This window comes from Carassius carassius, chromosome 22 (assembly GCF_963082965.1).
Source record: "Carassius carassius chromosome 22, fCarCar2.1, whole genome shotgun sequence".
Lineage (NCBI taxonomy): Eukaryota > Metazoa > Chordata > Actinopteri > Cypriniformes > Cyprinidae > Carassius > Carassius carassius.
Window position 1 is genome coordinate 13,299,489 of NC_081776.1, and position 24,491 is coordinate 13,323,979.

At 39.1% G+C, this 24,491-nt stretch overlaps 2 protein-coding genes across 3 annotated transcripts; one reads left to right on the forward strand and one right to left on the reverse strand.

Annotated features, from left to right (window-relative positions):
- On the forward strand, nucleotides 1–11,820 carry LOC132099007 (ras association domain-containing protein 8-like). 2 transcript variants are annotated; one of them, XM_059505361.1, is made up of 5 exons: nucleotides 1–33; nucleotides 5,959–6,141; nucleotides 7,043–7,941; nucleotides 9,019–9,148; nucleotides 9,294–11,820. In XM_059505361.1, exons 2-5 carry the CDS (start codon nucleotides 6,030–6,032, stop codon nucleotides 9,413–9,415), a joined length of 1,263 nt encoding a protein of 420 aa, XP_059361344.1. In that variant the 5' UTR covers nucleotides 1–33; nucleotides 5,959–6,029; the 3' UTR covers nucleotides 9,416–11,820. The 2 variants fall into 2 exon arrangements, with proteins under 2 accessions (XP_059361344.1, XP_059361345.1); XM_059505362.1 differs by having other exon boundaries at nucleotides 2–33; nucleotides 5,956–6,141.
- A 1,468-nt stretch (nucleotides 11,821–13,288) lies between these two features.
- Nucleotides 13,289–24,427, reverse strand: LOC132099011 (integrator complex subunit 13-like). Its single transcript, XM_059505372.1, has 17 exons — nucleotides 24,092–24,427; nucleotides 23,627–23,874; nucleotides 22,719–22,793; nucleotides 21,757–21,959; nucleotides 21,366–21,446; nucleotides 19,666–19,756; nucleotides 19,323–19,451; nucleotides 17,872–17,956; nucleotides 17,332–17,424; nucleotides 17,162–17,251; nucleotides 16,846–17,024; nucleotides 16,287–16,451; nucleotides 14,902–15,056; nucleotides 14,479–14,709; nucleotides 14,219–14,358; nucleotides 13,620–13,755; nucleotides 13,289–13,532 (listed from the first exon to the last, which is right to left on the reverse strand). The coding sequence occupies exons 2-17, from the start codon at nucleotides 23,849–23,851 to the stop codon at nucleotides 13,496–13,498; spliced, it is 2,115 nt and encodes a 704-aa protein (XP_059361355.1). The 5' UTR covers nucleotides 23,852–23,874; nucleotides 24,092–24,427; the 3' UTR covers nucleotides 13,289–13,495.
- Between the last annotated feature and the right edge of the window lie 64 nt (nucleotides 24,428–24,491).

Genomic DNA, 24,491 nt, shown 5'->3' on the forward strand with positions numbered 1-24,491 from the left:
TCTGAAGCGGTCCGGGACTGCAGACACACGCAGGTACGTAAAATTGTTTTAAATAAACATCTCCGCACCGTGTTTTTTGGACAGTCGGGAAAGCCCGAGAGAAGGGCGACATGTATTTCATGTGTTTTCATGGGGCATCTTAAAAAATGGTGACGGGACGCGTTACATGAACGCAAAGGAGAACAGACTGTTTACAGTCAATGTCAGGGCTTTACTGATATGCGTTTCATCGGGTTAAATGACTGAGTGATGGTCAGTGTTTTCCATCAGATCGGCAGCAGGCCTGAAGCCCCTCCTAAACTTACAAACACACAGCTCTGCATCCCATAAACACTAACTACGACTAGAGATTTTATAGTAAATTTTATCAATGACCCAATAGACGTAATAAGGGACTGGGGCTAGTTGTCACAGTGGTTGTATCTGGGTATTAATAAGGTTTTGAATCCAAATGTGTTAAATTATTTAATGGTATTGTCCATTGTCACATACCTCAAATAGTGTGACAACATGCCCCTCTGTTGTGTATTTGTGTAAACCGTAAGTTATGTGCAGAAATTGTTTTCAAAAGCATTCACTGGAGTAAAAGTACCACAACTAGCCCCAGTCTCACTTATTAATATTCTTAAGATCAGAAGTGTACATGTAAGTATGTACAGTGAAAATATTAGAATTTTCTTATTAGTAGATAGGACTGTATTTGTTAAGCTGGCTTGATTACATAAACCGACTATCAGAACTTACACAAGAATATGCAGTAGAGGCCAATCTGTTGCCTTTGTTATTAAGGTAATGTGCTCTACAGCAGGTTTGAATTTCTGTTTACCTGCATCATATTTTAATGTTCTACATATCCACTCTCTCAATTTTACTGACAATTATGATAAATAACTTACTTACATTTTTGCTTGCTTGCTTACTGACACTTTGTGTGTAAAACTAAAGGGTGCTTTCGTACTAAAACTGTTGTTTGTTAGGGAAACGGGTCCTAGACAACATTCCAGAAGCATCTTAATATCACATTATGATGATCTAGAACAAATTCAAGAGTGCTTCAGCGATAACCAAGTTAATATTTAATGAATGCATTTCTTATTTATTGGTCAAAATTGAACTATGTTGAAATTTTTAGTTCATTAGTTCATTTTCAACATACTTCTTTCAACCACTCCTTCAGACTTAGCAGGCAGGGCAAGGCCAATTAAAAATAGACCAGACGGAGTCATCTTAGTAGCCAGGATATTGTGCAAACACAGGATTTGTATGTGCATTTTTTTATCTGTCGGCCACCACCTTCTTCTGCCTCACTCATAGATCTGTTTACACACGCCTCATTCACAGAACTGACTCACTTGCAACCAATTACACATACCTCAGCCGCTCATTACACACGCTCTCATATGACAACAGCTGGCTCATCAAACACCCACTGATCAAATCTGCTGATCATGGATAACATGAACGTGCTAAATAACTCCAGCGCAAGACCTACCAGACCTACCTACAGTATGCGTGTAACCACAGGACTGTGTGAATGAAGCTTAGGGTCTCTCAGGAACTTCAGATAATTAAACCATCCCTGCATTTCTAATATGAGTGCATGTCATAGTTCACAGACAGTTCGAACCCACACTGTCCAACTCGAGGAAATGAAGAGATTTGTCTGCTGTGCAATAAGAGAACAATGTCAGAGAACGAGAAAAATCACCTTTTTATATGTATGTTAGGGTATGTGCACAATGTGCGACAAATCTCATAATCAGCATAGTATACACTACACACATACAATCCGATTTTTCTCATCTGACCGCAGATACTGAATCGGGAACAGGAAGGTTGGTTTTTTTTTTTTTTTTTTTTTTTTTTTATTACAGCAGTCTTTACTTAAACTGCAAAATAGAAGGAGAATGTACAACAGCCTTCACACACATCTTTCAAAATAAAAGTCATGCATCAGAAAAACATTTAGAATTATGTTTTTTGTTGTTTCTTTGTCTGTATACTCTTCTGACCACCCTTTGGGTTGCGACCACTGATCTATAATATAGATATACCGTATTTTCCGGACTATGAGTCACACTTTTTTTCATAGTTTGGCTGGTCCTGCGACTTATTTATCAAAATTACTTTGACATGAACCAAGAGAAATGAACCAAGAGAAAACATTACCTTCTCCAGCCACGCAAGGGGGCCCTTTGCTGCTCTGTGCTCCTGTAGTCTACACTGAGCAGCATAGAGCGCCCTCTCGCGGCTGTAGACGGTAATGTTTTCTCTCGGTTCTTGGTTCTAAAAAAATGCGACTTATAGTCCAGTGTGACTTATATATGTTTTTTTCCTCATCATGACGTATTTTTGGACTGATGTGACTTATACTCAGGTGCGACTTATAGTGCGAAAAATACGGTAGTCATAAATAGATCAGTGGTTGCGACCCACCAGGTGAGAAACACTGCTTTTTACATTCAGCTTATTTTGCACTAATTAATTTGTCTAAGTGGTAACACTGCCCAGGCTGTTAAAAAGGATAAGACAGAACAACAACAAATTATTGGAGACCAAACATCTAAATGTTACCTCAAATGTGTTGTGGAGAGGTGTGTTTTTACTTATCTGAACCAGATTGAATTGAACACCCTAGTTACCACATAGAAACACAACTCTGAATTTGAAACCACTCCGAACACCTTATACTAGTAAGTGCACTGGCATTGTGGTAGTGAATTTTTTTTTCCTACGCACAGGCATTCAGAAAATGTAATGCAAATGCAATGGCTGTCAAACTATTTAAAAAAAGCATCTTACAAAGGGTGGTTTAGACATAGTTCTCACATTATTTAACAATGAATGCCGAGCGAGAAATGCTTACTATATGTTATAAAGAGAAACAAGATTAAGCTCTCTCTTGCTCAAAAGCAGATTTTATTTTGTTCAAACAACCTTAATTAAAGTTTGTTGAACTGCATGGCATGCATTTGTCCAGCATCCCTTCCCCCACATTGTTGTGTGTGATAAAGCCACTTACTGTGACATACTCACCTCAGACTAAAGTTACTTTAAATGAATGAATGTGGTTTCTCATCCTCAAAAAAGGCTGTACTGACAAACAATTTTACTTGAAATGGTTTTTAATTCCGTGTCAGTTTGTGACCCATTGGTGCGTTATTTAGCTGGGAACCCCTGATAGGACAAAGTTCTACAGAAGGACGTGGACATAAGTTAAAACAAAGAGATTGTTCCTTAATTGCTGGTGTTTGTTAGTTCCCAGGCCGGTCACAGCCGGCCATGTTAGAAATTCACAAAGCTACGAAAGCATCACTATGGAGATGGATTGTTTGTGTCCAGTCATGCTGTGAGGCCTGCAGGGATGGGCGTCTCTCCAGTGGACCTTTGTGTTTGTCTGGACCCTGTGAGAACAGCCGCCCACTACAGTCCACACAGCGTTAGGGTCCTGAGGAGTTTTTCAAGTGCTGTAGATAAAACTCCAAGAATTACAGCGACTGAAATGCTAGACAGTGGAACAAGCTTTCATCTCAAAACGTGTCTCTGAAACAGCAGACCTGTTGAAAAATCTGGGATATGTTGTACTGACCATAGTCAAGGTAGACACCAAGTTTAATTTGACACAAGTTTTTGCTGAATAAACAATTGACTAAATTATACAACAGATCAACATATTGAATGTACTGTACTGCCAACCCTCACCTCTTAGTTTTAATTTGTGCTAAAAATATGACAGCTACCCCGAGTAGTTTTATAAAGTTTTGACTGTTATATTCAACAACCCTTAGTTAGTATAGCAGAATGGAGCCACAACATTGACTTGATAGAGTATGTGAGAGCACTACAGCATGCAGGGACCGTTACACCCAACAGGGTTACTGTTGCATACAGCCATATGTGCTGTACTGATCTGTGTTTACAGACGTCAGACATGTGAGTCGACTGGAATGTGAGTTTAGTGTTACGTGTTACATCTCCTTTAGCAGCTGTCTTGGCTGTACCTTACACCGACAGGCCGCCAAAACCTTGAGTTTTGTTAAATTTAGCCCCAGGTCATGGAGCTGAAGCTTGTCTGGAGCAGATGCCCATATCATGTATTAAACACAGATTCTGCAGCTGACACACAATACTGTTGGGGGGTAGGGCTTTGATGCAGTGTTTAAAACATACAAGAAAACACCACCACCTTACTGTATGCTGCTTTACTGAACGGGTACGACTGAACTGAATTAACAAGCTTGTGAGAGATTTCTTAAGCAGAAGTGAATGATTACACTTCCTGTCCTGATGTCTCTGTCCAAGAGAGACCGATTAGAACATGATGTCAGAGTATCAAAACACACACCGGGACAGAATTAAAACAATATATTTTGAAAATGTGAGTGGTGCTTGCACATGCAAAAGCTAGGATGTTTTGGGTGGTTGCTAAGCAGTTCTAAGTTGTTTAAGTGCATTTCAAGGTAGTTACTAGGGTGTTCCTTGTGGTTGCTATAGATGGCCCAAGTCAAAAGAACCCAACCCTCTCTCTCTGTTATTCTTGCTTGGATACCTCCTTCAATTTTGGATTTTTTTTATTTTTTATATCATCCACCAGGTAATAAAATCAACTAACATGAAATGAAAATTTACCGTTTTGTAAGTGCATCTTATTCATCTGTTACATCCTCCTTTCTAGTCTAGAAGATTTGTGGTATGCATAACAACAAAAAAGAAAAAACATTTTTGGATTAAAAATATTTGATTAAAGTAATGATTCGCCTTGGCTGGACTTCTCCAATCATTTAGTTCACTTAAACCCACTTCTTGTTTACGACAGACTACAAGCTTGCATTCAGATCTGCCTCCATCCAATCAGCAACTGATGGACAGAACCCACCACCCTACAATTATTATTTTTTTCCCTTTTCAGTTCATTTCACATCACAATACAGAAGAAGAGATGTTGCTCTTTACATTGCAACTTTAAAACATTATAGAGCACCCTTCCTCAACAGGTTTCCCATTACGAGGTATTTTAATATCCATAGCCGACATGTAGGGGTGATATCCATGCCATTTGAGGGAATAATTAGGGGTTTGCTGAAACTGTATTTGCGTAGTAGACATACTGATTGCACTATGTTGATATGCAGTTAACACGGATATCAGCTGGGTGTTAGATGTCATATCAAGATATTGCCCACTGCCTCAAAGGCCACTTCAGATTTCAGCAGCCCAAACACTCCCAGAGTCAGACAGAATGAGAGACAAACAGAGGACTTTCTCTCGTCACAACACACACTTTCCTAGATGTATTGCCTGTCAAGGGTGTATAGCTCATCTCACTTATCCTTTATGAGTGCATCTCATGGGAGTGGGCACCATCCATACTGTTCACACAGGCCTGTTTGGACCAATTCTTCTGCTTGAGCGCTTCATGGCTAAATAAATCACCCTCATCACTCAGTACACTGCCACAGAGGAGGACAGGCATCAGTCTATACCAACGTTTTCCCTACCAATGATATGAAGTAAATAAAACTTGCACAAAAATAAATAAATAAATAAATAAAATGTATGTGACCACATCTGAAATGGGGAGTTTGCAACATATATTCTGTGTAGTATTTGAGTTAACATTCATAACAATCCTTAAGAAAACAACAGTATAACAAAAAAGGCCAAATCACAGTGCAGTAAGTGAAAATTCATTTGTGACCCAGATTTGAGGATAATATCAAATCAGGGCTTCTGTGAGCAAGCTGGGAGTAAAATTATAGAATTGCAACACCCTCTCTACATATGGAGCCAAAGATGCCGTCTGCAAGACTAACACTATGGATGGAGTATCATAAAGAACCAAGTGTTAGTAAAGTCACTGTTATTGATTAATGCTCTGAATACAGAGAGGTATTTATAGTTAAATAATTTCTTATGTAAGTGGAATTAGCACAAACAGTTCTTTGGTCTTTCAAGCAGTGATAAGAGCAGCATGCAGACCAGAGAGCTAGTAACGGGTGCCTGCAGAGGTGAGGAATGACATCATCCAGATGAGAGGCATGGAGCTAAAGGTATGGGTGGATGGAGTGCAGCGCATCGTCTGCGGGGTCACAGAAGTCACTACGTGTCAAGAGGTTGTCATCGCTTTGGCCCAAGCAATAGGTGAGACCCTAAATTTAATGTAGAACACAATGAGCCCTTATCATCTGCATAGGCATATTTAGCTCCAAATAGGGTTTTGGTCACTTTTACATACTCAAAAAACAAACTGATTGGTGAATAACTTGTACCACAATGGTAACATTTTTAACAGAACCCCCCCCCCCCCCTTTTTTTTTTTTGCATGTTCCCTTTCAAGCTCCTTCCTCCTTTGTTCCTCTTCTCTTCTGCTTCTGTTTTTTACACAACATAAATCTCACTATGGTTGTCTCCTTGACAACAAGCCCTCTTTGAGATCAGAGATTGGAGCAGTGAAATGCAGCATTGTCCCTTCTAGTCTCTGAGTTCTACCCTGATCCCCCCATACTAGATAAAATTAGACTGTCTTATTCCATTATTTCATGTATAAGAGCTGCCTCTGTGCCACTGAGGCGCCTGATCTCTGGTGAATGTTGGATGAATTTCCTTTAGAAAGTTAAATCTTTGTGTCATCATGGCTTGCATGTCTGCTTGCTTCTCTGTTTAGCCATTGACAGTTTAATTAAAGTCGAAGCATGTTAAAATATTTTAGTCTAACTATATGCAAGTCATTCATAGGTTTATTTTCCTATATCTTAAAGCTATATAGCTTAAAAAACAATGCTGTGTTTGTTTGAATATCCTGAAAATTCTGAGGCTCGACCAGTGGCCTGATTTTGAAGCAGGACTACCTGTTTGGCTGACTAATGACAGAAACTTGTTCGAATACAATCATTATTTTTGCAATTCAGATTTTTTGATGCTAAAGCAGAAATGACACTTCAACTTGAACTGAAACTAGAAGCTATAACTGGCAGCACAGAGCAAATTACAAACATCTATTAAATGTCTAAAGCAATGATAATGTAAAAGTATTGTATTGCAGGGCGGACTGGTCGCTACACACTGATTGAAAAATGGCGCGAGACTGAGAGGCACCTGGCGCCCCATGAGAATCCTGTAGTTTCTCTAAACAAGTGGGGCCAGTACGCTAGTGATGTGCAGTTGGTGCTTCAACGTACAGGCCCATCTCTGAGTGAGCGCCCCACATCGGACACCTCTGCAAGAGCCCCTGAGCGCAGCTTATACCGCCAAAGTCTCCCTCCCATGGCAAAGCTCCGCCCCACTGCCCACGACCGTTCTCTCAAACGTCGTGAACCAAAACGCAAGTCCCTCACTTTCACCGGTGGTGCCAAAGGGTTACTTGACATCTTTGGGAAGAATCGTGAGGGTGAGACCAAGCAGAGAACAGTTAACACAATACGAAGCAGCACTCCAGCCCCTACACAGGAACTGTCCCGCCTGGTGCAGTTGCAGAAGGACAAGTTGTGCATCCTAGAGCAGAAACTGCAATCCTGCGAGACTGAGTTACAGCAGCAATTGACAAATGAAGAAGAAGAGGAACTGATCAAACTAGAGCAGCAAGTCCGAAGGAATGAAGCGGAGATGAAGGAGCATGAATTCTGGGAGAATGAGCTGAAGATTGAGCAGGACAATGAAAGGCAACTTCGTGAGCAGCTGCAGGAGCTGCGCAGCCGTGTAAAGGAGTGCGAGGAGCAACTAGGAGAGTACCTGGCACGTATTCAGTGCATGGAAGCAGGGCTGGAGGCAGAGCGCCTGCAACAAGAGCTGATGGAGACACGGCTAGCGGATGAAATGGAGGTCCGGTCGCGACTGGATAAGGTTCGTGCCGAGCTGGACATGCAAGTGCATCAGGCTGCAAGACTGGAAAGCAGCTGCAGAGCTGTGGAGCTCTCACTTGGCCAGTCAAACATTAGACTACAGGTAAGATCGCCTGAAGGAACTTAACTAACTTTCACTTAAACTAACAGTTGAAAGTGATAAGAATTGACTTTTGTTGTGGACCAAATCTATTTGACATCAAGTCTGGTTGATTTGGTTAGTGTGAAGGGTTTTCCAAAATCAGGTGCACAACAGTAAACCAAGTATTCAAGTTTGTAGTTTGTATGAAAGCAATTTTCCATAATATTAGAAGTTAATTACTACTGATGACTTGGGGATCATGCAGAGGTGTATGTATTTCCAAAATATTTATATTTCATAGCTCAGAGCTGTTCAGTCCTGATACTGGAGGACCACTATCTTGCAAAGTTTAGCTCAAATCCTAATCAAACAAACCTGAACCAGGTCTTCATGATCATTAAAAACTTCCAGGCAAGTGTTTTGGTTGGTGTAGATTGGAGCTAAACTCTGCAGGACATTGGCCTTCCAGGAGCAGGATTGGACAATCCTGTCATAGCTGTTCCATCAGAGAGCAGTATTCAGTCTTTGCACCTCTTGCAGTGCATCCGAGGAGGATATACTCAAGAGCTTTTCTGTACATATAGTTTTGGTAGTGAATCCAGTGTTCTCTAACCAAGTGTGACAAGAACCTATGAAGCAAAGTGCTAATGAATAGCCAGAACTTTGTTCCATACAGTACAAGCATGGCTCTGCTGAAATTGTGTGAACTGCAGCTGTTTTTGGACTCTTTGGCCTTAAGTTCCAACAATGCTACTAATCGGCTTTGCAGCATGTTAATGGGAGCTGGGTGGGGGTGGAGGGGGTAATGGTCACGGATATTATGTAAAAGATCTTTGCCAGAGCTTACAGATGAAGTGATGGAGCAGGATGTCCCAGTATAGTTTGTATTCACCAGGATTGTTACATAACAAAGATACACTTGTATCAAGAGCACTTAATTCTCTCTGGACTGTTTAAGGAACAAATGATAGTAAGGCAGGTTTTGGAGCACTCTCTTGGCCCCCTTCTTTCTTAAAAAAATGTGAACAGAGTACACGATATAAGGAATTTGTCTGTTTTGGTGGTTGGATATTTTAAACCTTTGATTGTTTCATTTAGGAGAGAGAACAGGAACTGGAACAGTTAACTAAGGAGCTGAGGCAGGTGAACCTTCAACAGTTTATCCAACAGACTGGCACCAAAGTAACAGTTCTACCAGCAGACCCTGGTGAGGAGGAAGCTAACACGGGTACAAACACGGACATACTTTGTTTTGTTCTTCATTTAACCTAATGTAACCAACCTATAACACATGTTTCTAAACTCTAAAACACAATGCGTCAATTTTAAAGTGTACTTTACAGGTAGAGTCACTCTTTGTTTTATCTGTGTAGACTCAGAAAATCAGTCAGGATCTCTGAAGCGGCTTGGATCAGCTCGACAACTTCCTGCTGACCTACGAGCTCTGCAGAGCCCACTGAACACGACCTTTAATCCAGAAGGCATCTACGTCTGATTTTGCACCTGGCATCAACATTTAAACAAATTCTGCACTTCCTAAATGACTCCATATCACCATGAAGAGATCCTTTGGAAAGATCATACTTCCTGGAATTACAGTAGTGTATGCTATTTGCTTGTTTAAAGATTCATCAACAAGTAGCGAGTGTTTTTAACGGTGAAGATTGCTTCCTCTTGATGGCTGTTTGACTAATCCAACCCAATCAGTGCTTTCTCCAAATCCTACAAAGACATCTCCAGCTGAATGTATGCTCACTTTCACTGGACCCAAAGCGCAGTAAGGCTTTGAATATGTTTCGAACATGGCAACTACTGAACTCGTACTGAAAGACAGACAGAATACATGCTGCCTCAGTCTACGCTCAATCCATCAGTCTTCTGGTGCAAGTTAGAAAAATGCAGCATCATGATGTCTTTCATTTCTAGAATGTTTCTGAATCTCCAGGTAAACCTCATACTCGATGCGATAATGCAAGCAGCAGGAAATTTAGGGAGATGCAAAGATAAATTATGCAGTTTATATTTTATGGCTCATCGTTGTGATGAAAGCTCAAAGAAAAGGGGTGGTGTTTCGCCTTAGTTTGCACATTATTGGCCAAAACATCTGCTGTGGAATTTTACTGAAATCTTAAAAGCTGAAGAATCATTTCCTGCGTTTGATCACACTAATCAGGAAAACAGGTGCATGCAATATTTTAAAACCATGTGAGAGAGAGAGTAAGAGAGGTGTTTTTGCATGAAAGCAGCTTGTGGCAAGTGAAATATGTTATCTTTTAAAATGAAGCAAAGGAACCTTGTTTTGTGATGAACAGCTTAAGTTTTAAATAGAATCCTTTTAAATTATGCAAGTACATTTGTAGTTACTCACAAGTCGTAATGAGTGGCTTAGATCAATGTGTTCTTCTTAAGCTTTCAAGTGGACCTTTTTGGCCAATAAATGCATTTTATTTCTGACACTGAATAGTTTTATTTTTTTATTTAGCTGATCTCACTAAAATCCTTATATAGTTATCTTTTCCCCCACATACTAGCAATTACCACACCAGTAGCATATATTTGAAGAAAATATTTAGTGTTTTTACTAGTTTTTAGAATTTTATTTCTTATCAAACCAAAGTGTTTTGGAAGTCATTAATATCTGCATGAATGTAAAGGTTTGTAATTGTGCATATGTGCAAAAGGAAGCAGCTCCAAAATATTTTGTTGATGACAATTTTTTTAGTTTATTTTTATTTTTTTTATTGTAGTAGCACCTGCTTCCCTTAAAGCTATATTCATACAGATGCAGAATGACATTTATTTTTACATTTAATATGGCAATAGGAAATGAGCTGTTGGAATTGTCTGTAAGGAAGTGCTCATTTAGATTTGCTGAGTAGCTTCTGGACTTGTTTTGACATTTCTGTAAACTAATTAAGCTTACATATATATATATATATATATATAATTTTTTTTTTTTTTTTTTTTTTCAGAAAACACTAGTTTGCCAAAAGCAAAAATTTGAATGTGATGTGCTTGGATGAGTGAATCATTTAAACAAATAACAGGTTTGGTTTAAAGATTTGCTAACACCATCTATACATTAAAAGCAAAAACCCTCTGCTTCTACATTTATGGAGTACTTTATTTTTGGAGAAGTCTTGTGTTTATTTCACACAGAACTGTGGCTCAGATGATCTTCAAAAGAGCATTTGGCTGACTTGAAGAACAAAACCATCTCGGTGTGACAAGGGGAACGTTTCAGAAGCATGCTTTACTCAAAGAAAAAAAGTGTAAATAGCAACATATCAATAAGTAGCAAAGAGGACTATTTTTAACAGATGAAAAAAATCTCTAAACAGCTAAATTGAACTAAATATGTTTATTTTTTAGCATTGTTAGGATGCATGCACTGACGTTCAGTTTTAAGCTTGTGTGTGAGGCCTGAGGATCCACCTATGGCACTTAATACTCAACTGGCTGTATTAAGGTGTAATATGAACTGCACTAAATGCCTGTATAAATATCTGTGCAGTCGTAACAGGCTTGAGGTATGGGACTGATGTTGTGCATTAGAAATTAACAGTTTGTATTTTATTGCCTGCTGCTATGCACACAGGTGTGACTAAAACATTAAGCTCAGCTGAAAGTTGTTAAGATCTGACGGCATAATGGTTTGATATCTCTGGATCCCAAGTTTTAACCTTTAATGCAGTACCAAAATCTCTTTGGCCAACAGACTTCTATTTAGCTGTATTTTTAACCAGTTGTGTTATTTGAACTATTTCCTCTTTGAAAAGTGTCAGATGTCTGGAAAATGATTTATGTTGACATGTTTATCGAGCAGCATAAACTATTTATGGCATAAGTGGAAAAGGTGCATTAACACTGTAAAAAATGAAATAAATTTGGAGTAGAGCATCCCTGTTTACGGTCTTTTTAAATTTTTTTGGTTGTTGCAGTCACCATCCTAGAACTCCTTTTGTTATGTTTATGTGTGTTTAGCAAAATTATTAGACAACTGGTCAATTGGGTTAATTCTGGGTTCAGATATTTTTCAGTAGTTCCGATTTAGAGATTCATTCAGCCTGGCAAGTGTTACAAAAAGCAACCACAAGGCTGGTCCTAAAAATATCAGAACTATCCCTGTCTCAGCTTAATGAGGGTGTCCAGCTGGTTAAAGACCTGACTATATCCAAACACCCTGATTTCCCTAATGGCTTCTTCCTAACAGAAGTCTGAGCTGCAGGCACTGAGACTGTTGGATGGATTTTTACTCAAATCTAATGACTGCAGGCTTCTCCAGTGCAGAGGTGGAGACTTCTGCTGAGAAAAGGAGCACTGCATGCCAGGAATCAAATCCCACATAAACAATCAATTTCACCTCTACTCAATATGTGCACAGTCTGACAGCAAGCGTTAAGATCGCATATATCAAGACCAGACGCCTCGTCCTCAGAGGAGTCAAAAAACTCAACACTACCTTCCACTGTCCTTGGCTAGAATCCTTTCTTTTTCTTCATTACGGAGTCAAAACACATCCAGCAAACACATTTTTGGAGCCTTTTTAGGTCTTGCATGAGCGAGACTTCTGACTATCACCTGAAGTTATTTGGACCAATAGAATCACTCAATCCAACTCCAGAAAGTAAATGGAATCTGACCCACATGTAAAATATTTAAGAGAAAATCCCACGAGTTTTCATCCATGCAAAAATACAACTGCCTTTTGATAGTGGTAAAACATTTTACAAAGTGTATAGCAAATATGGTAGTTTTTAGCATTTCTTTCTATTTGTGTGTACAGTTTGCATCAAATGGTTTGCGAGTTGACCAGCTAAGGAAGAGACTCTGTCCCAAACGGTGCCCTTCATTTGCTCTCCCTAAGCCCTTGTGGTCTTCCTCAAAGTCCAGATTTTGTGACATAATACTGCTCTGACTGCTGGGTAGAATGGTAGTGTAGAACAAGATAAAGCGCTACTGATGAGCACCTTTCTGAAACCCAAAAAGACAAATGGGACACTATGATTTGTGTGGACACATGCTCATGTGGGCCATTGTGAGTCCACAACAACGCAAGTGCAAGTAAGCCATTTGGTACAGGGCTACCCCTTTTTCGTTTTATGCTTTCCAAAGGGTGCTCAAAAGTGAACGTTTGTCATTAAATCAGCAAAATGTGGACTTGGATGAGGACTGCAGGGACTGAGGTTGCCATTTGGGACAGGGAATGTCATGATGAACAATAGTTACCATCCACTGATATTTCCAGAGGTAAGTGATGATCCATTCTGAACATCCAAGTTAAATACAGGCAGGAAAATGAACTATGATGAAGAAAATGAGCATTAAACAAAGAACATTTATAATGACACACAAACATGAATATTAACACGGTTGACAATTTCTTTATTCTGTCTCAGAATATTTCACTCTTTGTACAAACTAAAGCATATAAAAAGCATGTCCTTATAAAACAATGCCTTGCTCTTCTTGGGTCTGGCACAAAAACATCATTTGATATCATGCCAAAGATCACATCACATCCTCTCAACAAATCAATGATCCTGCAGAGATGAGAAGAGGCGTGTTCCACACATCATCTGGTGGCTTTTCCATTCTCATGAACATCCATCCTAATAAAGAACACACAGTGAGTAACCAAAAAGAATGACTACACATTAATGTGACACACAATGACACAAGCGATGAGGTCAACACACCCATTTTCTTCTTTCAGATGTTGGTAAAGCTCAGCCTTGCTATTCACTGAACTCAATCTTCCTGCAAACTCCTGATGCTTTCTGGAGTTGGCTTGAGTGATTCTATTGGTCCAAAGGGTGAGTAGAGACACAGGACCTGTAAAAGAAAAGACCGTATTTGAAACCGTTTCTACTTGTTATAGATCTGATTGGCTGCTGTACCTAATAATGTCACATTCTGACTTGCCTGTTTACGCACTTGGGATGATGACTTTTCTGACTCGACTTGTAGCAGCTAATCCTGACCATAAAATGACGCCGCGCTGTACAAGTAACTTGAATGTGCTGACGTAGCTGGTGCTTCTTTTACTAGTTTTCTTGTTAACTGGTGTCAGTGTTAAAAACATCATGACGGTCCACACATAGGTACCTCAAGGTGTCAGTATCCCAAACTTACCAAAAACACATTTATCACTGTTGTAAACTGGAACAGCTGCTGCATTTAGGCATTTATGTGCGTGTATTATATTAGCAGAACATGTTTGGTAATCACACACTGTATCTTTTAAAGCTAGGTTTAGGCTTTTAGACCGATTTTCAAATAAAACATGAATTTGAACCTTTAGATTGCTCTGGAGGTTGTTGTTCCTCTGTAGCTAAGCGTGGTTTCTTGTTCAGGGGCTCAGGAGAATCCGGTGAATCTTTGATGATCTCACATTCACTCTGTTCGTCCTTCTCTCGCTCCATTACTCCCTTCAGCCTGGAGGAGAAAAAAGACACACATTAGAAACAGATCAGGAAATCCACGTCATTAATCTACAAGCTGCGACTTGACAGTACAGTAAAAGTAAACGTCAGCATCTTGTTCACGAACACTAACCTCTCAGAGTCAGTGGTCCAGCCCTTCTCCTCTGTGTCCTTGCCGTTTTTCTCGGTTTTGTCATCTTTGTCTTCTCTCTTTCTTCCCCTTTTTTTCCTTTCCTCCTCCTCGGGTGGTTTGCTCCGGCAAGCGCTGATACAGTCCAGCACGCGCTGGTGTCGCTCACTGGTGCCCACATGAGCCTTTACCAATGTCTCCAACTCATTCCACATGATTCTATACTGCTCATCACTATTTAGATAAAAACACCAGCATCAACATACACAGCAAACATGCATTCACTAATAAAACTAAGAAGGTATTTGCACACAAATATTAATTCAAAATCAGCAGATAGCTAGGCAGCTTCGTAGGTTTTGGATCAAAGCCACACAGCAAGACAAACTGAAACCTTTAGATTGAAAATCGATGTGATATTCTCACCGTTTGGGCCCTTTTCCTCTGGAGCCTACAGTTGAGATGGGCAGAGGGTCACTCTTCCTCTCCATATCAACAAGATTATAGACGGTTTTCTGACAGGTCAGCACATCTTCATCTGTTAGAGTGTCCTTCACTATGAGGTTAGCTAACGGTACCACCTGAAATATACACACAAAAATGACCACAATACCCCCAAAAATAAACCAAATAAAACCTCAAATAAGCTATGACTGACCCCCCGAAAATTCTTTCTAGACAGGATTTCATTGCAGATTAACCACAATTAATCTTGTGAATCAAATTAGTTATTAAGGGGGGGAAGAAATATGATTTCATTTTATCTTGACTTAGTTTAAGCATTTTAAATTAGATTATTAAAATTACTATAATAATTTTATTATGATTTATATAATTAAAGGTGTTGTAAGTTTTTTTTTTTACTTTATTAAAGCATAAAAATACCATAATATGTATGCAGATATTTAAGAAAAATGCTAAGTTAACATAAATGTTTATCTGAAAAACAATGCTACAGTCAGTTATTCTCCGTTGAAAATGTGCATTCAGGGCCAAAATTTCGGTCTAAGTTTTGGATTGTGAATCATGCCAACTGCCAGTTTACCCAATTGTTTTTCTGCATCCCGGGTTGCTAGTTGGCGGAAAACACAGCGTATTTCATTTAATTCATCGTCAAGTGCGCTTGTCCTGTTGGTGTCCTAAATGTGGCAACCTGCGTGTCCGTCAAGTCTGAGAAGGAGGGGTCGGGTGAAAAAAACCCTCTCCAATATTTTGAATTTGGACTGCAATACCTAGTTCAACCACTTTGTGACAATCGTACATACATAACCTTTAAAGGAATACTCCACCCTAAAATGAAATTTTGTAAATTAATCACTTACCCCCATGTCGTTCCAAAACCGTAAAAGCTGTTCATCTTCAGAAAACTATTTAATGTGGAATGACAGAGAGGAGACCGTTGACAGAGGAATTATTGAATAAAGTCATTATTTTTGTTTTCTTCGCTTACAAAAAGTGTTGCTGTTGCTTCATATAACCCAGATTGCATGTCTGATGGCAGATGGAGTATTCTGACAACAACTTTCATACCTTTTATGTACCTTGACACTGTTTTTTACTTGGCAGTCTATAGGAGAGTCTCAAGCCTCCAGGTTTTCATCCAAAATATCTTAAATTGTGTTCCGAAGATGAATGGACCTTTTACAGGTTTGGAATGACATGGGGGTAAAGTGATTAATGACAACATTTTCATTTTGGGGTGGAGTAATCCTTTAATATAACAGAATACAATAAGGCTTCTTGCATCCTCCTTGAAAGTTTGTGGAGGCCCATAGTGGTTGAGAACCATAGATAAAGACTGCGTTCCTCACCGCCTGCATGTTAAAGATGGTAGTCTGGGAGATGATCATTGGCCAGTATCGTGTGTGTCGTTCGAGTTGAAATTTGGCTCTCTCGACTGGAGTCCTGCATGCTACATCGACCATTGATTCTGGGAATGGAGTCAGGCGATTCTCACGCATAAACTCACCGAAGTCCTGCAGACAAATAATAACAAGATTTACTCTGCAACCACACAGGAAATATAAATGTATCCCTATACAATACTGCATTTATGCTGTTGCATTTGCTTTAATTACTAGGTGACAATTTTCTACTAAGGTATCAACGTCCTCAAATTTGTTGGCAACACGCATAGCGGCAAATTGGATCCATTTGTGGCTTTGCTGTAGTGAACCTCGAAATGCTTCACCACTACTAATGAATGTACCTCTATAACTAAGTTGAATAGTTTAAGCTCCTGCCATTTTGCTTGTTATTTGCAAGTTGCAATTACACCTTTGTAGGCTGGAACCTTGTAATCATGATAATCACGACATGACGGGAATACAGCACAAGTCTAGGAGCTCAAGCAGCGCTCGTTGAGCTTACGGTGATGCGGTAATCAGTCACTCTTCCACCACAGCCCTCGCTGATGGAGGGTGGATCCTCCAGTGTGGAGCGCGTGCTGTTCAGAACATGCAGAAAGATTTCTCCTCCATGACTGCTCAACATGTGACTGATGACCTTGGATCCTGACTTGCGAGGCTGCTCTAACAGCACAGAGCGACCTGAGAAGACAACAGACATAAGGTAAAGATACAAAAAAGGCATTTACTTCCATAGTTTTATATCACAGCCTCCCTGTCTCTGTCAAGTGAAACATATATTCAATAAGAAATAATGCATGGTGGAACAAGGGACACACCGTTCAACAAAAAGTTGGTGAGGCATGAAGACGGCCTGCTGTTAACGTCTACTGGAGAAATACGATAGGCCCCTGTACAGTAATGCAGTTCTGTAAAAAGAAAGAAAAAAAAGAGATAATCAGGAATTTGTCTTTTGAAAGAACAGAACTTTTCCCAGAGTTTCACTCACCTACACTGTTGGTGCGTGGAGTGCACCACTTGAGAGTGACTGTTTCCTTCAGCCCACTGTCTCTGCTGGTGCTTCCGGCCATATGCAAATCACCTACACATTAAACATGAGAAACAGAAAAATAAAACATCACATTTCCCTAAACTTCTAATTTTACTTTCCACAAAACAATGTTGGACTATCCCTTTAATTAAACCAACTGATTTCAAAGGAGTTTACATTGGCAATTATGTTCTTCTACATTTTATATAAAGATAAATGCAATTTTTAATAAATAGACCTACTTATAATAACCTTTTTTCTTGCATGACACTAGTTTTGTTGTATAATCACATATACATATAAGTACAAACATTAACTTATGATTGTTTTATAAATTTACATTGCACCAAGTCAAAACTGATGTGGAATGCAAAAATATCAGCAATTTGTTATGCACTGTTAGGGTTAAGAACAGTTGCTGCTGTCTAATGTCCACATGCTTCATGCAGAGAAATGAAGCCTGTGTTGAATTATTGATACAAGAGACATTTCACTCACCACTCTTAATAAATTCCATATGTGCATCTCGATGGTGCAGAAGCTCAACGTCATAATTTGCTGAAGTGTTAGCATGCTGCTCCTCCTTTACACACACACACACACACACACACACATATAAGGAGCTGGTCCTCTACGCTATGAACACACCACAATCTACTGCTGCTTTCATGTTTGAAGAGCACAGTTTATAACATTAACTGTGCCCTCACAGATCTGATGTCCACGAAGGCCTCCGAGTCATATGCAGGTTCATATGCAGTCCAGATCAGATGCTTTAAGCTACAAATAGAGCTTGCGCACATTAAGAACAGGAGAAGGACTGAGGGAAAACAGAGAAGGGTGGACTCCATGGAGCAGGACATTCCATCCCTGGGGTCACTGGTCTCAAACACACATCCTAAAACTACTGTGTTTTTCTGCAGCTTTTAAAACACAAGCGACCAGAACAAGAAATCACGCTTTACATCCGGTCACACCCATCCAGGGCAAGATACACCACCCAGGAAAAAGAGAGAGGGAGCGAGTAAGCAAGAAAGAAATGTCTGGGGGGTGAAAGGGGTGCTAGAGGGACAGTTCTCTATCCAGCTGGATGCTAATCATACAGATCTACACTCCTTGGAGAGCATGAAATCTTTTTAATTAATTATGTTAAAGTCAACATGAAATGGCATTCGCAACCCATTTAACTTCCCTAATGTGACAAGTTTTAAAGTGAAACTGATTATTCATAAAAGACAAAAACAGTCTGGGATCAGATTTTACCCATTATGAATTTATTAGACCATAAAAAATTGACTTCAATCACTGTGATCCAATCCAATCCATTTAGTCTACTATTATTTAACCCCAACCAACAATAAAATACTAAACTGATTATTAGCAGGATTTTAGAAAGTCTGCAATACCTACAAAAATGCAATGAAAATTGATTTTCCAACCAACAAGATAAACTTATTTCTTTTCTATAATAATGTACATAATAAGACAAGGAATGTGCATTAAGAAAGTAAATGGGGTCAATTTAGATTTTTATGTTGACTTTAATTTTACATTAAATGAAAAAAAAAAACTACTTTCCTCAATTTATATTATATTGGACTGTAAACATTACAACAGTCTAATTGAAGATAGTCTCACAAGCGTATTATGATGTGCTTTGGAAAAAGCTTTTAAAAGTAGTACGGCATAATTAAATAAAAGCTCTTTAAAGCTCCCATTAATAATCAGAGATTAGCAAAAGCTGGATGAGAGGGCGGGGGTATGAACTGGAGAAGTAATAGTAGCTCTGGTAAAGTACTGACCTGCTCACAGATATTTAATGTAGGCTAGCAAAACAAACAATAAACCATGAAAACAGCAGCTTTGTAAGCAACCGATACAGTGCAAAAAAAGTGATGAAGAGAAGAAATAGACAGGCAGAGAGGAAAGCATTTGACAGTAAGTCTGACCTTCATGGGGATGTTTGTGATGGTGGTGGAGGCCAAATCAAAGTTCTGCTGAACCAGCACATTCAGTTTAGTGGCTAGATACCGTCCAGCTCGCACACTGTGAACCTCACTGCTCAACACTGATGACAGCTGCACACACACAACAGACAATTTTTTTTTTAGTTTTCAATAGTTTCATGCTTTAAAAGTAGAGTTGGGAATCAAAATAAAGTAGTTTCATAAAACAAGCTGGTTGGAGCTGGTAGGTTTGTTTGAAAGCTCAGAACTCTATAAAGATTATTAATTTCTTATGGAAATCCCAATGAACTTTTTTTTCTGGCACTAATGATGAGCAAGTTCCTACCTCTTTCTTTTGCCGATCTGAAACCAGAGTTTCTTCACCTTGAGGATAGATGTGGACCAGCACAAGCTCACACTGCTGAATTGGCATTAATCTGCACAGTAAAAACAGGAAAATGTTTTTCCCTCATCATTTAGACAGGTTTGTATAACACACTACTTAAGAAACCCACCCTCAACCCATCTCTTTTAGAGAACTACAGACCAGTTTCCCTTCTTCCTTTCATTGCAAAAACATTTGAACAAGATGTGTTCAACCAAGTCTCTGCATTTCTCACACAGAACAACCTCCTTGACAGCAACCAATCTGGCTTCAGAGGTGGACATTCAACTGAAACTGCCTTGCTCTCAGTTGTTGAAGCCCTAAGACTGGCTAGAGCGTAATCCAAATCTTCAGTGCTGATCCTGCTTGATCTGTCCGCTGCTTTTGACATGGTTAACCACCAGATCCTCCTATCAACCCTACTGGCAAAGGGCATCTCAGGAACCACACTTCAATGGTTTGAGTCTTACCTATCAGATAGGTCCTTCAAAGTATCTTGGAGAGGTGAGGTGTCTAAGTCACAACATCTAACTACTGGGGTGCCTCAGGGCTCAGTTCTTGGACCACTTCTCTTCTCTGTCTTTTTCTCAGACCACATTAATAAAACTGTCCGATCCTGCAGATTTGCTTTATTCAACATCAAGAAGATCAGGCTCTTTCTTTTGGAACAAGCTCTTGTTCTGTCCAGGCTGGACTATTGCAATGCCCTCTTGACAGGTCTTCCAGCCAGTTCTATCAAACCTTTACAATTAATCCAGAACGCGGCAGCAGGATACATTTTTAATGAGCCAAAAAGAATACATGTCATACCTCTGTTTATCAATTTGCACTGGCTTCCAATAGCTGCTCGCATAAAATTCAAGGCATTGATGTTTGCCTACAAAACTACCACTGGCTCTGCACCCATTTACCTAAATTTGTTACTTCAGACTTATGTGCCCTCTAGAAGTTTGTGTTCTGCAAGTGAACATCGCTTGATTGTGCCATCCCAAAGAAGCATAAAGTCACTTTTACAGACTTTTAAATTAAATGTTCCCTCCTGGTGGAATGACCTGCCCAACTCAATCCGAGTCCTTAGCCATCTTCAAAAATCGGCTTAAAACACATCTCTTCCATCTTTATTTGACCCTTTAACTTTAGCACTCACTATTCTAATTCTATTCTTTAAAAAAAATCTTACTACCTTTCTAATCTTTTTGTATTCTATTTTATTTTCATTTATTATGCAATTATGTGTGTGTATATATATATATATAAGACCTCTAACACTAGCTTGCTCTATTCTTTTTCTATTCTATCTGTTTTTTTTATTTTTTTATTATATTGTTTAAAAGCCCTTGCTACATGTACTGTGTTAAGCTAACTGAGACTTGTTATAGCACTTATATATCATTTGATCTTTTTTTTTTTTTTTGATTGATTGCTTCCACTGTCCTCATTTGTAAGTCGCTTTGGATAAAAGCATCTGCTAAATGAATAAATGTAAATGTAAAAATACATTACAGTAAGAATATGAGCACATTAAATTTAAATTTAAATTACATTTATGCATTTTGCAGACGCTTTTATCCAAAGCGACTTACGGTGCATTCAGGCTAACATTTTTTTGCTGACGTTAATGGCATGACAATAAAACGGACTCTGGCGATCTCAGAACTGACCTGTCAGATCCTGCTGCCCGTTTGTTTTGCTCCTGAATGGTTTCCAGCACACAGTCCTCCAGCATTCTGACATGAGTATCACTAACAGAAGACAACAGAGAAAGAAACTTGTAGTTATCAAAATGTGTTTTAAATAAGGCTGCATTTATGTAATGAATAAAATATACTAAAATCAGTGCTAATTAAAGCAATTGTTTTCTTTGATGGCAATGCTGGATTTTCAGCACCAGTCTTCTTCAGTGTCACATGATGCTTCAGAAATCATTCTAATATGCAGATTTGGTGCTCAAAATGAATGTTATTATTATTAATGCTGAAAAAAAAAGATGCATTAAGTGCTGCTTAATATTTTAAATGCTTAACAAATGTAGAAAAATATTTTCGTTCTCACCTTTTGGCATTGGTGAGACAGATAATGCGCCCCCTGTTGGCTACTCTGTCAGCTGTGTCCATCAGAGTGGTACGAGACTCGTGCTGATATTCTGTGATCTTACACAGCGATTCCACAGCCGCCACCAGCCCGTGCAGGACACTGCAGCATTCAGGATCCTGCCGAGGGTTTGGAGGCCCAACAGCTGCCAAAGCAGTCATCAGCTAACAAACACCACAGACAGAGACTTACAGTTTCCCTTGACTGCTAACAAACTGTAACAGATTAATTTGAAAGAATCCTACTGGTGAGAGTCAAAGAGGAAGAGGAAAATGAAGGGATGGGGTCAAAGGTCATTTGTTCCTGATGAAATACAAAGCACTATATTTGACCTTGTTCTTGTGCATGGAATGACTATGAGGGAAGCTGGCCTACAGGGTTTCTATACTACTTACACATACAATATAATAACAGTACACAGTACTTTAGATAAGAGAAATGTCACTATTATATGCACATTTAATACTGTAGCACATGTTGTGCAACCTCAGCACATGTATCTGCACCCCTCTATTTATGTTGTATACTGTAATTAGACTAAGACTTGCAAAATGATTCCTTTTCCCCAAAAATTAGGTTTTTGTAACAGTGTTTTGAATTGATCTCACTAGTGTTCTCTAGACAGGAAAGTAGTGTTTTGACAGGTATGTGCGTCATCTGATTCCAAAGATTGGATTTTGATGAACGAGAACATGTTTTTGTCTAAAATATCTGATTTTTGACCTGTAAGTCTGAAGTTTGTACAAGTTGGTGTGCAGCTTTGAAATCGTGTTTATGGTTAAGAGAAAATGGTTCATTGTTTTGTGAATTGTGTGTTAGCAATTGAGAAAGACTCAACACAAAGCTCAACACAATGCTCAGATTACTCTGGTACAAGAAGGGCGCTCCATATGGATGAGCAGCGTGACAGATGTGCACTTTACCTTGTGTGTGCTCTGGTCCTCTTGCTTCCAGCTGTTCAAAATGTGAACCTCAGAATCACTCACGATGTAGTTCACCTGAGAGACAGTAAAGGAATAGTTTACCCCCCCAAAATGGAATTCTCTCATTATTTACTTACCCACATTTCATATGCGCTTTTTTTATTTATTCATGGAGCATTAAAAAAAGGAACATCTTTAAAGAACTCTTTTGAATCTTTTTCATAGCAAACAGTTCACAGTAGGGTTGGGTTAACCATACTGATTCTTAAAACTCAAGATCAATCATTTAGTCTATGTTGATTTCTGTTGACTAAAATGAAACGGTGGCAAACTAAATTTCACTAAACTATTTATAGCATGCCTCATACAATAATCGCAATAAGTTGTGTTACTTTTCATATGAAAAAGTCTCAGCTTTTAATTTCTATTTAAGCTTTCAAAGCAGCACGGAGCGCACAAACAGATCACACTCTCATTTTTACTACTACCGTAGTTACAGCAAGAAATAAAAATGAATGAATGCAGAAGGTTTGTTGAATCATCATCATTTATCATATACTCAATCAGTGTTTCAACCATGGCAAGACATCAATAAAACATTATAATATTTGTACAATGTATACGTTCTAGAACTCTAGAGAGGAGGACCATTGTACAAAATACATTTTACTCCATATAATGATTCATGTTTGAATCAATATCTGTTTATATATTTTTGTGTGTGTTAAATTTAACCTTAAATATAACTGTAATGTACCAGTTTTAGACGTATTTTACAGCACTAGTTGAGATCCAAATAGAATAAATGAATGTGAATCGTAATCAAATCCATTTCTGAAAAATGTGTCGATACTAGTTAATAGTAACTAACTTAAATCTATAAACACCTCCAGTTTCCATACACTCACCAGTTTCTTGGTGGGGTAAATGTCGTAGAGGATCCGGCAGTACTCCATGGAGCACTCGATCGCACAGGTCCAGAGAGATTTGCCAACTGGAGCCAGAGGAATCAACCCCTGGGAGCGGCTTTTGGTCAGCATGTCACACTCAATCAGCTGTCGGCTGGACTCTGCCATGTACGGGCAGTGGTCGACCACAAAGGCCGTCTTGTGTGAAACTGAGAACACCCTCATCCTGGTCCAGCAGCACAGAGACTCTGGAAAATCAAATAGGCAGTTTAAAGTCATACGGCAAGAGTAACGTTAGCGTTAGCCATCCCAGCTCTGGAAATTATGCTTGTCAACATTTCTTTCTGGAATGAAAATGTATTTAGTTTTACAAAAGAAAATATTCAATTAATAGAGAGTTGACGAGGGTTATTTAATTAACCGTAACGTTAATTATTTATACAATAACAGTTGTTATGTTGTCACCTTCGTGTCACAGAAATGTAACGTTAGCTAGCTTTCGCTTGCTAGCATCGCCTGCTAGTTTTCCATCGAGAGTAAATCCGCATTCAGTAAGACCGCTCGCATAGAAAATTGTAGTATATATATGTGTATTGGGGGGATATAATGTTAGTCAAAAACCAATGTTAAAAAGATTAAACACAAAACAGAAAAAGGCGGATTAGCTAACAACCTGTCAGAAGCAAATAAAAGCGCACGGGGCATAAAACGCTGTTACTCGCTTCCGTCCGTCAGTTAAATTCCGCCCTAAGAACTCAAACAAAACAAAACGTTCCTAGTGCAAAGAGACATCTTCTTCTTCTTCCTTGGGTTTTTAAGGCAGACATCCTTGGGACAGTGCCGTTTTACAGCCCCATACTCCAAA

Excerpts from the sequence above, each read along its gene's own strand:
- LOC132099011 (XM_059505372.1), bottom strand. The coding sequence starts at position 23,851 with ATGAGGGTGTTCTCAGTTTCACACAAGACGGCCTTTGTGGTCGACCAC. Across the intron at positions 19,452-19,665 it reads CAGATCGGCAAAAGAAAGAG|CTGTCATCAGTGTTGAGCAG; the intron begins GTAGGAACTTGC and ends GTGTGTGTGCAG. Across the intron at positions 16,452-16,845 it reads TGACTGATTACCGCATCACC|GACTTCGGTGAGTTTATGCG; the intron begins GTAAGCTCAACG and ends ATTTGTCTGCAG.
- LOC132099007 (XM_059505361.1), top strand. The coding sequence starts at position 6,030 with ATGAGAGGCATGGAGCTAAAGGTATGGGTGGATGGAGTGCAGCGCATC. Across the intron at positions 6,142-7,042 it reads CGCTTTGGCCCAAGCAATAG|GGCGGACTGGTCGCTACACA; the intron begins GTGAGACCCTAA and ends ATTGTATTGCAG. Across the intron at positions 9,149-9,293 it reads TGAGGAGGAAGCTAACACGG|ACTCAGAAAATCAGTCAGGA; the intron begins GTACAAACACGG and ends TTATCTGTGTAG.